A 14,357-nucleotide genomic window follows, 5' to 3' on the forward strand; every position below is an offset into this window, starting at 1 on the left:
ATGTGAATCAAAAGCATGTTCATTTTTCTTTCCTTTTTTGCTGTGTGTTAAACATTTGGTATTATCACTTTTTTTCAACTTCATATTACTCTCTTCCAATTTTGTTATGTTATTCACAAATTTCTGTGTCGAACCGATAAAATAATGCCGATAGTAAATTATAAACACCTCCTCAATACACACAAAAATAGGCAGAATTGATTATAATATTATATATATGAAAGGAATATAAATGTGTAATTTAAAAAAATATTATACAAACACAATATTACATATAAGAAGAAAATAATATAAATATGTAATAAAAAAAATATTGTACAAAGGCCACCTTCGATAAGATGTGATAGATTGATGGCTAATCAATAAGTAATAATTCATCCCGTACATATCAATTAAATAAAGTTTGTCGCATCACTCTTGATCTTTTTTGTATTAAATAATTTCAAAACATAACACGTTTCGTTCGCAAAGCAGTTCTAAATTACTGTAACATAATGGTTGCTCCATTTATATCAATTACCAATTTATTTTGTAAAAAATAATAATAATAATCAGCGACCTTAATATCATCTATTATTATTTTGTTCCTGATCATTTATATTTCTATTCGTTCTTTGATGTATTTTTTTATGTATCAAACAATAGAATAAATTAAATGATAAGAAATTTTTAACTAAAAATAAATGTAATGATTTTTTTAAAAAAATATGACAGAGGGTGTTGGGTAACAAAAAAAACTAAATTATGAGAATTTTTTTTTAAAAAAAAAGACCTTTAATTAATTTGTTTGAACAAAATTTTGAAATGTAACATTTTTCAAATTGGTTTTAATTTTATGTGTCACGCCCCGAACTGTCACCGGTGTTGTTTAACAATCACACGATTGAAACAACCAGCCTCGTAGCATTGTATAAACCGAAAACCAGTTTATTATTCATAATTTCTCAAAAAACAACTGTCTTTACAACTGAAATAAAAATAAATTTGCGGAAAAGTCTAACATCAAATTTAAATTGCTAAAATTCAAAAATAATCATATCTACCAAATTCGAAAATAAACTAATCATCATCCCCAAAACTGTTCCGATTCTTCTTCTTCTACCTGTTCTTCGGACTTATCTGGGAAAGGTTGTAAGGGGTGAGTATTTTGGGAATACTCAGTAAATGGGGGAATTATCGAACACCACATAAAAAAATTTTCCATATTTTTGAAAATAACATATATTTACAGCATGCTTTTCATAATTGTAACACTGTAATTTTTTCACCTTTCATGGTTTACTGACGTCAGTCCCTAAGTTTTAATCCTCTAAGGGGACGAGGCCATAAAACAGTTCTATCCCACTGTTAAGGGCCATATGTTGGAATTCCACCCATTTTCAGGGAATCCTCACAGTGTCCTCACAAATATGTAACAAGATATACAAAAAAACGTAGACGGTGTTCGACCGCATTTTTTTCTTTAAAAAGAAAAACACATGACCCAAAAATTTAAAAAATTAAAATTTGCCCACTTACCTTGAATTCTTGAAAGAAAAACGTGACTAGCTAGGCTTGCTTGTACAGGAATTTTTCGAAAATTCCTCTTCGGCAGCAGGACGGCGGTAGCGCTTCGCCGTGCTCGAAAATCCTAAGGAGTCTAGGGCACAAATTTTCGAAATTTTGTGTTGTTATGAGGTGTGATTTTCGAATACAGGGCCCTCCTATTTATAGGGGTTGGCTGCTATCGTGATCAAGAGTTATAGCTGTATTTGAACTCTGAATCAAATCTTAATCCAGAATCATGATATAATCGTGATATTGTTCGAAATCTTAAACCTTCCATCCCCTAATTTTCGAGATTTGCATATATATACACAGATTGATTTCGAATTCTAGGGATTTTATTATCTCTTGCTTGATCTTTTCTCCCGGTATCTCAATATCAACTTAAATTTTAGACCTTTATCTGCTTATTTTCAAAATTCTTTCTTTAATTCCTTATATTGAGATAAATTTATTCCTACGCAACTTTCAAATAAATCATACTATCTAATTTCGAGCTTCATAATTCTGCACACGATAAAATTATCTACACAACTTAGATAACCTTAAAACAAATCTTATATTCTGAATGATTTAAATATTAATATCCAAGATTACACCATCCTAGTATAATCATATTAATAAAAGATATGATCACGATTGTACAAAATCACGGGTTTTACAGCCCTCCCTCCTTATGGGAAGTTTCGTCCTCGAAACTTGGGTTGGCTTGGTCTGTGAAGAGGTACGGGTATTGGTCTATCATCCTTTGTTCTAGCTCCCACGTGGCTTCTCTTTCTGTGTGGTTAGACCATTGTACCTTGACGTAGGGAATGATTCGTCGTCTTAGTACTTGGTCCTTTGTATCCACAATTCTAATGGGAACTTCTTCGTACTTCAGCTCTTCTCCCAAGTTACTTTCGATCACGAGCGGTTCTACTTCCAATACATGGCTTGGATCCGAGATGTATTTCCGTAGTTGGGATACGTGGAAAACGTTGTGAATTTTAGACATGTTTGGTGGCAGTGCCAATCTGTATGCTAGCGTGCCCACTTTTTCCAAAATTTCAAAGGGTCCCACATAACGAAGGTTCAGCTTCCCAGCTTTACTGAATCGGACCACTCCTTTCATAGGCGAGACTTTTACGTAGGCCTTCTCGCCAACATTGAATTCTGCTGGCCTTCTTTTCAGGTCTGCCCAACTCTTTTGTCGATCTTGAGCTGTCTTGAGTTTCTCTCGGATGACTGTAACCTTGTCTATTGTTGTCTGTACGAGTTCGGGTCCTACTATTGCTTTTTCTCCCACTTCATCCCAATATAATGGCGATCGGCATTTCCTCCCATACAGAGCTTCGTATGGAGCCATCCCAATACTGCTGTGATAGCTGTTATTCTAAGCAAACTCGATCAATGGTAGGTGATTGCTCCAATTGCTACTGAATTCTAGAGCGCAGGCTCGCAGCATATCTTCCAAGGTGTGAATTGTCCTCTCGGTTTGGCCATCGGTTTGTGGATGATAGGCCGTACTAAGCGTCACTTTCGTTCCCATGGCTTCTTGGAAGCTCTTCCAAAATCGTCAGACGAATCTTGGGTCTCTGTCAGACAGGATGCTCACTGGTACTCCATGAAATCTTACAATATTATCCATATACAGTGTGGCCAACTTGTCCAGATTGTAGTTCATATGGACGGGTAGGAAGTGTGCGGATTTTGTAAGTCTATCTACGATTACCCATATTCCGTCCTGCCCTTGCCTTGACTTTGGTAACACTACCACAAAGTCCATGGAGATATGTTCCCATTTCCATTCAGGTATTCCCAAGGGTTGCAATAATCACCCCGATCGTTGGTGCTCTGCTTTGACCTGTTGACACACTTGGCATTTAGCGACAAATTCTGCCACGTCTCTTTTCATTCCATTCCACCAAAAATTGCTCTTAAGATCTCTGTACATTTTTGTACTCCCTGGATGGACTGAGAATTTGGACTTGTGTGCTTCTGACAGTATTTCTTGGCGAAGGTTATCGTTGTCTGGTACACACAGCCGTCTTTTCATCCATAAGACTCATTTGTCATCGATTTGTAGATCTTTCGACTTCCCACTTTCCACTTGTCCCTTAAGTTTCTTTAGCTCAGGGTCTCGGTCTTGGTTTAGCTTGACGGCCTCTTGCAGACATGGCCGAGCGGAGAGTGAAGCCAGAGTGGTCTTGTTTCCACTTTCCGACTCAGAGCATCGGCCACTTTGTTCGCTTTACCTGGATGGTAACATATAGTCAAGTCATAATCCTTCAGTAGTTCGATCCACCGCCTTTGCCTCATGTTAAGTTCCTTTTGGGTGAACAGGTATTTGAGGCTCTGGTGATCTGTGAAAATTTCGCACTTGGCGTCATAGAGATAGTGTCTCCAGATTTTTAAGGCAAAAACAACTGATGCTAGCTCCAGATCATGCGTAGGGTATTTTTGCTCGTGCTGTTTCAACTGCCTTGATACGTAGGCGATCACTCTTCCCTCTTGCATGAGCACGCATCCAGACCTTCCTTAGATGCGTCACTGTAGATGGTGAATTCTTTATCTTCCGTGGGTAAGATTAGTACTGGCGTGGATGCGAGCCTTTCTTTTAATGTCTGAAAACTTTTCTCGCAACCTTCGTCCCAGACGAACTTGGAATTCTTCTGAGTGAGTTTCGTCAGTGGTATGGCGATTGAGGAAAAACCTTCGACGAACTTCCTGTAATAACCTGCAAGTCCAAGAAAACTCTTGATGTCTGTGGCGTTATTAGGTTTTGGCCATTCTGTAAGTGCCTCGACTTTCCTGGGTTCCACTGATACTCCTGCTTCAGAGATTACGTGTCATAAAAAGGATATACTCTTTAGCCAGAACTCACATTTCTTAAACTTAGCATAGAGCTCCTTTTCTCTCAAAGTCTGAAGTGCAATGCGCAGATGCTCTTCGTGATCTCTTTCGTTGGAAGAATAGACGAGGATGTCGTCAATAAATACCACTATGAACTGATCCAGGAATGGTTTAAAAACTCTGTTCATTAGGTCCATGAAGGCTGCAGGCGCGTTGGTCAGCCCGAAAGGCATCACTGTGAACTCATAATGTCCATATCTTGTCCGAAAAGCTGTTTTGGAGATATCTTTCGCCCTGTCCTTCAGTTGGTGGTATCCCGTCCTCAGATCCAGTTTAGAAAAGACTGCGGCTCCTTTAAGCTGATCAAATAGGTCGTCAATCCTCGGGAGGGGGTACTTGTTCTTGACAATGATCTTGTTTAGTTCTCTATAGTCGATGCACAACCTCATACTCCCATCTTTCTTCTTTACAAAAAGTACTGGAGCTCCTTATGGGGACACACTGGGTCGGACTTGCTTTTTGTCCAGCAATTCTTGGAGTTGTTCCTTTAACTCCTTGAGTTTAGCTGGCGCCATCCTGTAAGGTGCTTTAGAGATTGGAGCTGCACCAGGAACCAGATTAATTTCGAACTCAACTTCGCGGTCCGGGACTATCCCTGGGAGTTCTTCTGGAAAAACATCCGGGAACTCACATACTATTGGGATGTCTTCTATCTTTAGTTCGGCTTCTCCTTGCACTTCGCTAACCATTGCTAGGTAGATATCTTCTCCGGATTTCATGGCCTTCCATGCTTGGGAAACGGAAAGGAGTGATTTCCGTTCCTTGGATTTACCATGATACACGATATCTTCCTGATTCGGGGTTCGGAGTTTAACTCTTTTCCCTTTACAGTCTACTATTGCATTGTTTTTGGCTAACCAATCCATTCATAGAATGATGTCAAAGTCGGCCATGATTATTTGTATTAAGTCTGCGCTGAAATTCTGATTACCGATATTAATTAAAAAGTCTCTGTGAATCTCATGAGTTTCGATGGCCTTATTTGTAGGTGTGGCTATTTGAAAAGGTTCGGCTAATAATTCAGGCTTAAGTCCTAGTTTTTTAGCGAGTCTCTTAGATACAAATGAATGCGTGGCACCACAATCAAATAACGCATAAGCAGGCACTTTTTGAATAAGAATGATACCTGACACGACTTCAGTGGCATCGTCGGCCTCTTCTTGAGTCATAGCAAAGATCCTAGCGTTAGGCTTGCTTTCCTTTGGCTTGTTGGGATTAGTTCCTGAATTTGGCCCAGTTCCCTTATTGGGTCCGGCTGCTTGGTTGGCAGCAGTAGGACATTCAGCAATTCGGTGTCCCGCTTTCCCACATCCGAAGCATACACCACTGTTTCTGCGGCATTCTCCCAGGTGTCGTAAGTGACAAGTTGGGCAAGGCTTAATATCCTGGTAGCTTGAGGTAGGCGAAGGTCCTTTTGATGGTCCACCGGACTGTTTAGGCTTCTTGAAAGTCTGATTACTGCGTGAGGACTGACTAGTCATGGGGCTTTTTTTCTTAAATTCTTTCTCCCTACGCTGGATGTCAGTTTCAGCTCGGATAGCTGCACCCATTAGATCTGAAAAATTCGCGGGTTGGTAGACTGCTAGGGCTGATTGGATTCTACTGTTCAATCCCTTTTTAAAACGGTGCAACATCAAAACTTCGTCCGCCATGATTGCCGGAGCATAAGATCCAAGGGCATTAAACTGGGAGGTGTATTCCACAACCGACATATCCGGAGTTTGAGTGAGGTTTTCAAACTCACTCAGTTTCTGCAGTCTGACCTCGGCTGGATAATACTGTTTCAGAAAGGCTTCTCGAAATCGCTGCCAAGTCATTGGTCCTGCAGCTGTCATGGCTGGCGAGATTGCTTTCCACCATTTTCCTGCTTTATCTTCTAGGAACGGCACAGTCACGTCCACTTTCAGTGCTGTGGGAACTTCCAATAGTCGCAGTTGCGTCTCTACACTTTTTAGCCAGCTCTGGCTAACTTCAGGGTTGGCAGCTCCACTGAAGGTTGGACATCTATTCTTGCGGAGTGATTCATAGTGGAACTTGATTCCGTTTGGTGGTGGAGGTGGTGGTGGCTGATTGACGTTCTGATTTCCTAACCCTTGCAGGGTTGTCGCTACAACGGTGGCTATGGCCATAAGATCAGCTTGGCTTAAGTTGACTGCAGGCGGGGGTCCATTCCCTTGCTCGTTCTCTTGTCTGGCCTCACGGTCGGCGTTAGCATAACGCGGGTTGCGATTCTGTCTCGGGGGGTCTGCCGGCCATTTCCTACAATCGCATCGCAAGTTCTAAGAATTTGTAAGAGTAAAGTTCATAAAATAGATTGTGCTGAAATAAATTGAAATCAATGAATCAAATAAAACAAATTTTTTTTATTGATTTCTTAAGGAAAGAACATGACCAATCTAAAGGAAACAAAACTCGTACTGAATAAAATAGCAACAACGGAAAAGTAAAATAAACTCCTAGAACAAAATCACTAAGACATCCTAGTCTAATCCTCTATCTCTCCATCCCCAATGGCTGCTATAGGCTCCTCAATCTCTATCGGTTCTTCCTCTTCCGGCTCTCCTTCCTGAAGTAGCTCTACCATATGAGTGAGCTGGACATTCTCTGCATTAAGCTGGGCCACTTGTGTCTTCCACCCCTGAACGTCTGCCTCTGCCTCGTCCAACATATCAATGGTAAGTTGATGGCGCAGTTCGTAATCCCTCTTATTCTGCTTGATCTTGTTCTTCAGTACCTCACCCTGTTGAGCCAGATGATGGTTCACCTTTGAAATGTTGTTTATAGCCTCACTTAAATTCTCCAGTCTCTTCTTGCTCCTGGCATTTTGCTGTTTTTCTTCTTCTAACTCCTTTCGGTATCGGTCGATGTCTTCATGCAGCTTTTTCTCTCGATACTAGCCGTGTTCTATATCATCCCTCAAATCCATGTTATCTCCTCTTACCAATTCTCTCTGATAGATTGCATTGTTAAGTTGGGTCCGAATTTCCTCTTTCTCTGTGGCTAAGGTCGCATTCTCCCGTCTTCTCTCACCTAGTCTGGCTCTAAGCCGCTTTATCAGGCGCGACTGATTATCAATGGCAAGCTGCTTCATGTGGATTGCAGCTTGGGCACGAGTGCTGAATTGGGGAGACATTTCCTGAAAAAGAAAAGAAAATGCTCAAAATATCATAAATATGATAAAATAGCAGGATAGAGTAAAGTACTGAAAATTAAAAGTTTTCGAAAATTTCCGAAATGAAAAGTTTTGAGATAGACATATGGATTCGAAGAGCATGTCGAGAGGATTTCAGATCAGTTGACGGAACCGAATTCGGAGTTTCCTACGAAAAAAAAATCGAAGGACGTATGCTGGTGGGTTGACTCGCTGACTCGGCCGGGTAGACTCGCCGGAGTATGATTGGAGCAAAGGCGTATGACGGCAAAGGGGTAAGGGTCACGGAACCGGTGGTGGCACGGCCAGAATCGGTCAGGAAACTACCCAATTTGACCGGAAACTCGCTCAAACTCGGTTAACTCACTTGAAATTGGGCGTTTCCGATTAGCTCATCTGAACTCAAAATTGATGGTTGGGAAATGTTACCCATGGATAGTATATTGTTTGTGTAAAAGTAATTGAATATCGGAGTAGGATTGGCAGGGTAATTGGACGGAATAAAATTCGGGGTTAGGGTTTCGGATGCCCAATCCGTAGATCCGAAATTCCGGTAGCACCCGAATGCGAAACCTGAAATTATTTGAGGGCTTTCATTCGTGTCATCGATTCGGTCCTAGATCTGGTCTCCGATCAAAGAAACAATACCGGAAGCGGCCTTAATCGGAGGAAACGCGGCGGCGCGTGCGAAGGCCCTGTTTGGCCGAATTTCCGAAATTTTTTTTTTTTGAAAATCGATTTTTTTTTCCACTCGAATTATGGACCTGACGGCTCTGATACCACTAAAATGTTACGCCTCGAACTCAGAATTTGACACCGGCGTTGTTTAACAATCACACGATTGAAACAACCAGCCTCGTAGCATAGTATAAACCGAAAACCAGTTTATTATTCATAATTTCTCAAAAAACAATTGTCTTTACAACGTAAATAAAAATAAATTTGCGGAAAAGTCTAACATCAAATTTAAATTGCTAAAATTCAAAAATAATCATATCTACCAAATTCGAAAATAAACTAATCATCATCCCCAAAACTGTTCCGATTCTTCTTCTTCTACCTGTTCTTCGGACTTATCTGGGAAAGGTTGTAAGGGGTGAGTATTTTGGGAATACTCAGTAAATGGGGGAATTATCGAACAACACATAAAAAAATTTCCATATTTTCGAAAATAACATATATTTACAGCATGCTTTTCATAATTGTAACACTGCAATTTTTTCACCTTTCATGGTTTACTGACGTCAGTCCCTAAATTTTAATTCTCTAAGGGGGCGAGGCCATAAAACAGTTCTATCCCACTGTTAAGGGCCATATGTTGGAATTCCACCCATTTTCAGGGAATCCTCACAGTGTCCTCACAAAAACGTAACAAGATTTACAAAAAAACGTAGACGGTGTTTGACCGCATTTTTTTCTTTAAAAAGAAAAACACATTACCCAAAAATTTAAAAATTTAAAATTTGCCCACTTACTTTGAATTCTTGAAAGAAAAACGTGACTAGCTAGGCTTGCTTGTACAGGAATTTTTCAAAATTCCTCTTCGGCAGCAAGACGCCGGTAGCGCTTCGCCGTGCTCGAAAATCCTAAGGAGTCTAGGGCACAAATTTTCGAAATTTTGCGTGTGTTATGAGGTGTGATTTTCGAATACAGGGCCCTCCTATTTATAGGGGTTGGCTGCTATCGTGATCAAGAGTTATAGTTGCATTTGAACTCTGAATCAAATCTTAATCCAGAATCATGATATAATCGTGATATTGTTCGAAATCTTAAACCTTCCATCCCCTAATTTTCGAGATTTGCATATATATACACTGATTGATTTCGAATTCTAAGGATTTTATTATCTCTTGTTTGATCTTTTCTCCCCGTATCTCAATATCAACTTAAATCTTAGACCTTTATCTGCTTATTTTCAAAATTCTTTCTTTAATTTCTTAGATTGAGATAAATTTATTCCTACCCAACTTTCAAATAAATCATATTATCTAATTTCGAGCTTCATAATTCTGCACACGATAAAATTATCTACACAACTTAGATAACCTTAAAACAAATCTTATATTCTGAATGATTTAAATATTAATATCCAAGATTACACCATCCTAGTATAATCATATTAATAAAAAATATGATCACGATGGTACAAAATCACAGATTTTACATTATGTATTCTTAAAAAATGAAATGAGTGGCCTGAAAAATTCTATCCTTCTTCTCATATGCATGTATTCCTTTTAAAAAATAATAATAACAAAGGTATTATCAGAATCAGTAATGGAGGCGCTGAGTATATTCAACTGTATTCAGTCTCCGATTCCGCCCGTTCGACACTCGTTTTCTTCTAGTTCAGATGCCTCCCATTGTTTAACAAGAAGAAAATCTTTAATTCTCACTTCTTCACTGCTCTCATCTTTCTTTCCCTTTCATCAGCGTTCAAGATCCTCCGTCCTCGCGCAAGTGGAAGAACTTCAGCTAGAAGAGGACCGAGTCGTTCAAATCTTTCAGGTCCACGATTTTATCAATGCTGCTTGTAAAAGTATATGCATTTGATGATACGAGGATGACGATGACTGCGTCGAACCTCGTTTTCCGGTTATTTGTAATTACAACTTCCATTCTGGTTTGGTGATAGACACTGGAGGATGTGGTGCTATTGTTCATCGTATTTTATTGTTCCAAAATTCAACATGTGTATCGATTCCGATTTCTTCACTTACTCAATCTTATTTATAATGTAGGACACTTCTTCTTCTGTTGTTTCCATCAAGGACCTTGAGTTAACTAAAGTCCCGAAGAGTGCTTCAGAAAAATTGCTAGCTGAGAATGAGAATGCAAAATTGGAAGGGACAGGTTCAGGTTTTATCTGGGATAAGTTTGGTCACATTGTAGGTTCCTGGTCTTTGTTTCGTGGACTACTTTTCTTCAAAATCTTCTCATGAAACTCATTGTTTTATGAACTGAACAAATAAATGCTTGCCAAAATCGATCATTCGGATTGATGTGTTGAGATTCATCATATATGAATTTATGAGTAGGTTATAATGTTGTTTTAGAATTTTATGAAGTCTCGTATCAACATTCAATCAACCTTGTGTTCCGGACACTCACTCATTCTACATCCTTGGATTTATCATTTTTTGAGAGTAAAGTGGATATTCATTTCTAAGAGTTCATCTTGTGCATCATGATAAATTCTGTTTGTCAGAATCATGAGCATTTGCTGCCGGAGGAGTAATAATTTTATGTTACGAATCTTTTTGGTTTCCACAGGTGACAAATTATCATGTTGTTGCCAAATTGGCTGCAGACAAAAGTGGATTACAACTTTGTAAAGTTCTGTTATGTTTTTATTACGTTAGCTTTACTTATAATCTCGTATTTGGACTGTGCGGTATGGACCGACAGCTTGTTTACATCCGTTTTCAGGTATCTTTAGTTGATGCTAGTGGCAACAGCATTGCTAGAGAAGGCAAGATTGTTGGCTTTGATCCTGACTATGATTTAGCTGTTCTTAAGGTGTTAACAAGAAAATAGTAGTGAATAGAAATCTCCCCAAGGTTCAGCTATTGACAATATGTAACCGGCGGCCTATACGTGCCTTATATCTAATTTTCGTTTCAGGTTGATGCAGTTGGAAATGAGTTAAAACCAGTGGCTCTAGGCACATCTCGTGAACTGCGAGTGGGGCAGAGCTGCTACGCAATTGGAAACCCTTATGGATTTGAGAACACTTTAACAACTGGGGTAATTTTTAAGAAATGTGAGCTCTGGTGCGCGCAAAGTGCGCTACCAGATCCCTGAAGGAGATTTTTTGTATCAAGGAACCAATATGGATTGCTGATGAATAATGAATCACTTGGTCTTTGACATACTGCAGGTTATTAGTGGATTGGGAAGAGAGATACCCTCACCGAATGGACGAGCCATTAGAGGAGCCATTCAAACTGATGCAGCCATTAATGCTGGTATCTCTCAATTGGTGAAATATTTCGTTTACATGATGTACTGTGTTTCTGGCCATTAGCATCGTTTGATCTGCTTACATATAAATTTCTAGGTCTGATGTTTTGTTAATACTGCAGGAAATTCTGGTGGACCATTGATGGATTCATATGGTCATGTAATTGGGGTTAATACTGCCACATTCACTCGCAAAGGTAAAGTGGTCTTCTTCTCTGTTTGCCGTGCTTAATCTTGTCATATTGACAATCATGCCCAAAATGAAACCAGTACTTGAATTTTGAAAAGTTAAACATTGATTTTTTTTAAGGGTTTTAATCCTACACCAAAGTTCAATCCTTTCCTGTATTTTTTGAGCTCAGTACATCGTTTCCTTTTTCCGACTATGAAACAGATGGCATGAATTATCATCTGTTTTTTGAGAGGACTGCATCTACAATGTTTTGATTATGAAACAGATGGCACGATCATACATTTTAGCTGATGTTTATCTAATTATTTTTGTAATTATCAGAATGCAAATTATATTCGTAAATTTAGCAACCTGAATTCAAACTCAAGCTGAATGAATTTGGTTGTGAACCTTAATGCAGGCAGTGGAATATCTTCTGGAGTGAACTTTGCAATTCCCATTGACACAGCAATCCGTATTGTGCCGTATCTCATTGTCTATGGGACTCCTTACACTGATAGATACTGAAGGCACCTGATACTCAAACCCTGTTTTCTGGCTTTTTCCATCTCTCAACTAGTAAAGCATTCGAGATGCCTTTTCTTGTTCAACAAATCAATGTTTTTATTTAATAATTGGTGTCTTTGTGCCTCTTTTATTGAAGTTTATGTTGTTTTGAACCAACCCACTACTTCTAAAGATACATTCTTTTAGCTTATGTTTCTTCTGTGGCTCTTAAAATTACCACTCCAATCTAACTCATCATCAAACTTTTGTATGAACGAGTCATTACATCGAATTCGATAAAAGTTTATACAGCATCGCAAATAAATCTTAGACACGCATTTTCCAAGAAGTAGATTTAACAATGAGCTTATATTCTCCTACACATAGCAAATAATGTTATTTGTGCTCTTTAAGAGATAACAGAGATAGCTGTTCCTCAATGGAACAATCAACGTAAGAGTAAGTTCGACAAGAGAAAGGGATTAGAATGAGACCAACACCCCCCATGTTCCACTGGGGAAGGAGAACTACTCCTGGTGCTGTGATACTCCACTTCATCTTGAAAGATAATGTTCCCTTGCTTATCCATGCAGTAGAATGAGCCAAGGAAGAACCGCCGATTCTGGATTCCAACAAGCATTCGAAGATTGATCAATTTCTTGACTTGAGATACGTATTTCAAGCTGTTTAGTTCGGAAACATTTGAGCTTCCCACCTGATTTATCGGAGTCGTCCCTTCCGGTCATGTGGTAGCCATTAGCTCCTGTTGACAGTAGACGAAAAAATTGCTGCGGTTGATGATAGTCGTATGATATAACATCAGTTACGAAGTGAACCCCAAAAATTATTTGAAGGAACACGAACCATCCAAGTGCTTGTAAAGTAACACTGCATAACACAATCGTTCTTCTCAGAAAGAAGCTTGCATGCCAACTCATGATTTGTTCAACAATTCCAAAACTGCAGAGTTAGTTTCTATCAAACATTGGTTCGTATGCAGTTGGTTAGTAAAGAAACTTATAATTTTCCCTAAATTCCCACCCCTCAGCTCCAGTTGTCTCAGCCACAACATATTGTCCAATGAACCAGAATTACTTTCTATAGCTTCATTGGTCATCGTTTTTCCCAAGAAACTTATCGTCAACTAAAGTTCGTGGAAACAGAGCATCTGCTACAAGAAGAAGCACCCACTATACCTTATTGCCACAATCATACTCAATGTTCCCGATACACCAAAATGCAAGGCTTGGACCAATCGCTTTATCTCGTATGCTATGGGAAAAATAGAAACATGAGACATAATAATGCCAATAAAGCTGCGCACCATTTGACTCGTGGTGCTATGTCGAAAAATAGAATGGATCGTTAGAGGTTTCCGTCTTGGTTTTCACGAATTGTATCAAATGTCTTAGTATTTATGTAGTATTAAGGGCAGCCACGAGGATAGATATAATACATGCCAAGTCATCCAAATATCTTTTCCATCTAAATATTCACCACTGCACATCATTTTTTTTTTGTCAACAATATCCGGTTACAAATTTGTAACCGGATATTGCAATTTTTTTTAAAATTTCTTCAAGCCAACGTGAGTTTCACGCTGACTTGAGACACGTGTGTGCATTGCACTCGTGCGTAAGACAATTAAATGAAATCCAGAGTCGACCAAACCAACATATCATTGGTCGACCAATTGGTCATTTTTGGTCGACCAATTCTTGGATTGTTGGTCGACCAATTGTTATGATCGACCAATTGCATTTTTGGTCGACCAACAATGCAATACCAAATGGTCGACCATTTAACAATTGGTAAATTAGTTTTTTCTATACGTAGTAAATTAGTTTTGTATAGTTCGTTATAAATTTTTTAATTTTATTAATATTTATTTTATTACAAATTAATTATTCAAAAAATAATCGTTATAAACTTTCTAGTTTTATATTTCAATAAAATATAATACTAAATAATAGATGAAAGTAATTAAGGTGGTTAAATGGTTTTATTTAAATGAAAATAAAATATTAATTAAAGTGACAATGGACTCATAAATATTTGGTTGGTGTGATATTTGATTGTGAAATATGATATATTTGAGTAGAGAAATATTTGATTGATGATGTGGAT

The 14,357-nt window shown here is 38.7% G+C and overlaps 3 protein-coding genes across 3 annotated transcripts; 1 reads left to right on the forward strand and 2 right to left on the reverse strand.

Annotated features, from left to right (window-relative positions):
* Positions 1–4,865: 4,865 nt before the first annotated feature.
* On the reverse strand, positions 4,866–5,303 carry LOC140988534 (uncharacterized). The gene has a single exon (XM_073457531.1). It carries the CDS (start codon positions 5,301–5,303, stop codon positions 4,866–4,868), a length of 438 nt encoding a protein of 145 aa, XP_073313632.1.
* Positions 5,304–6,566, reverse strand: LOC140988535 (uncharacterized). Its single transcript, XM_073457532.1, has one exon. It carries the CDS (start codon positions 6,564–6,566, stop codon positions 5,304–5,306), a length of 1,263 nt encoding a protein of 420 aa, XP_073313633.1.
* Positions 6,567–9,822: 3,256 nt separating this feature from the next.
* On the forward strand, positions 9,823–12,447 carry LOC140987801 (protease Do-like 5, chloroplastic). The gene is made up of 8 exons (XM_073456461.1): positions 9,823–10,096; positions 10,330–10,476; positions 10,862–10,924; positions 11,018–11,107; positions 11,213–11,335; positions 11,469–11,556; positions 11,674–11,748; positions 12,145–12,447. Exons 1-8 carry the CDS (start codon positions 9,866–9,868, stop codon positions 12,249–12,251), a joined length of 924 nt encoding a protein of 307 aa, XP_073312562.1. The 5' UTR covers positions 9,823–9,865; the 3' UTR covers positions 12,252–12,447.
* The last annotated feature ends 1,910 nt before the right edge of the window (positions 12,448–14,357 follow it).

The sequence above is a fragment of the Primulina huaijiensis genome, chromosome 11, assembly GCF_012295235.1.
Source record: "Primulina huaijiensis isolate GDHJ02 chromosome 11, ASM1229523v2, whole genome shotgun sequence".
Classification (NCBI taxonomy): domain Eukaryota; kingdom Viridiplantae; phylum Streptophyta; class Magnoliopsida; order Lamiales; family Gesneriaceae; genus Primulina; species Primulina huaijiensis.

What these genes read in the sequence shown, in the direction of transcription:
- LOC140988534 (XM_073457531.1), bottom strand. Translation starts at nt 5,303, where the DNA reads ATGGATTGGTTAGCCAAAAACAATGCAATAGTAGACTGTAAAGGGAAA.
- LOC140988535 (XM_073457532.1), bottom strand. Translation starts at nt 6,566, where the DNA reads ATGGCCATAGCCACCGTTGTAGCGACAACCCTGCAAGGGTTAGGAAAT.
- LOC140987801 (XM_073456461.1), top strand. Translation starts at nt 9,866, where the DNA reads ATGGAGGCGCTGAGTATATTCAACTGTATTCAGTCTCCGATTCCGCCC. An exon ending in GGGATAAGTTTGGTCACATT is followed by an intron (nt 10,477 to 10,861) that starts GTAGGTTCCTGG and finishes TGGTTTCCACAG; the next exon opens with GTGACAAATTATCATGTTGT. An exon ending in AGAACACTTTAACAACTGGG is followed by an intron (nt 11,336 to 11,468) that starts GTAATTTTTAAG and finishes GACATACTGCAG; the next exon opens with GTTATTAGTGGATTGGGAAG.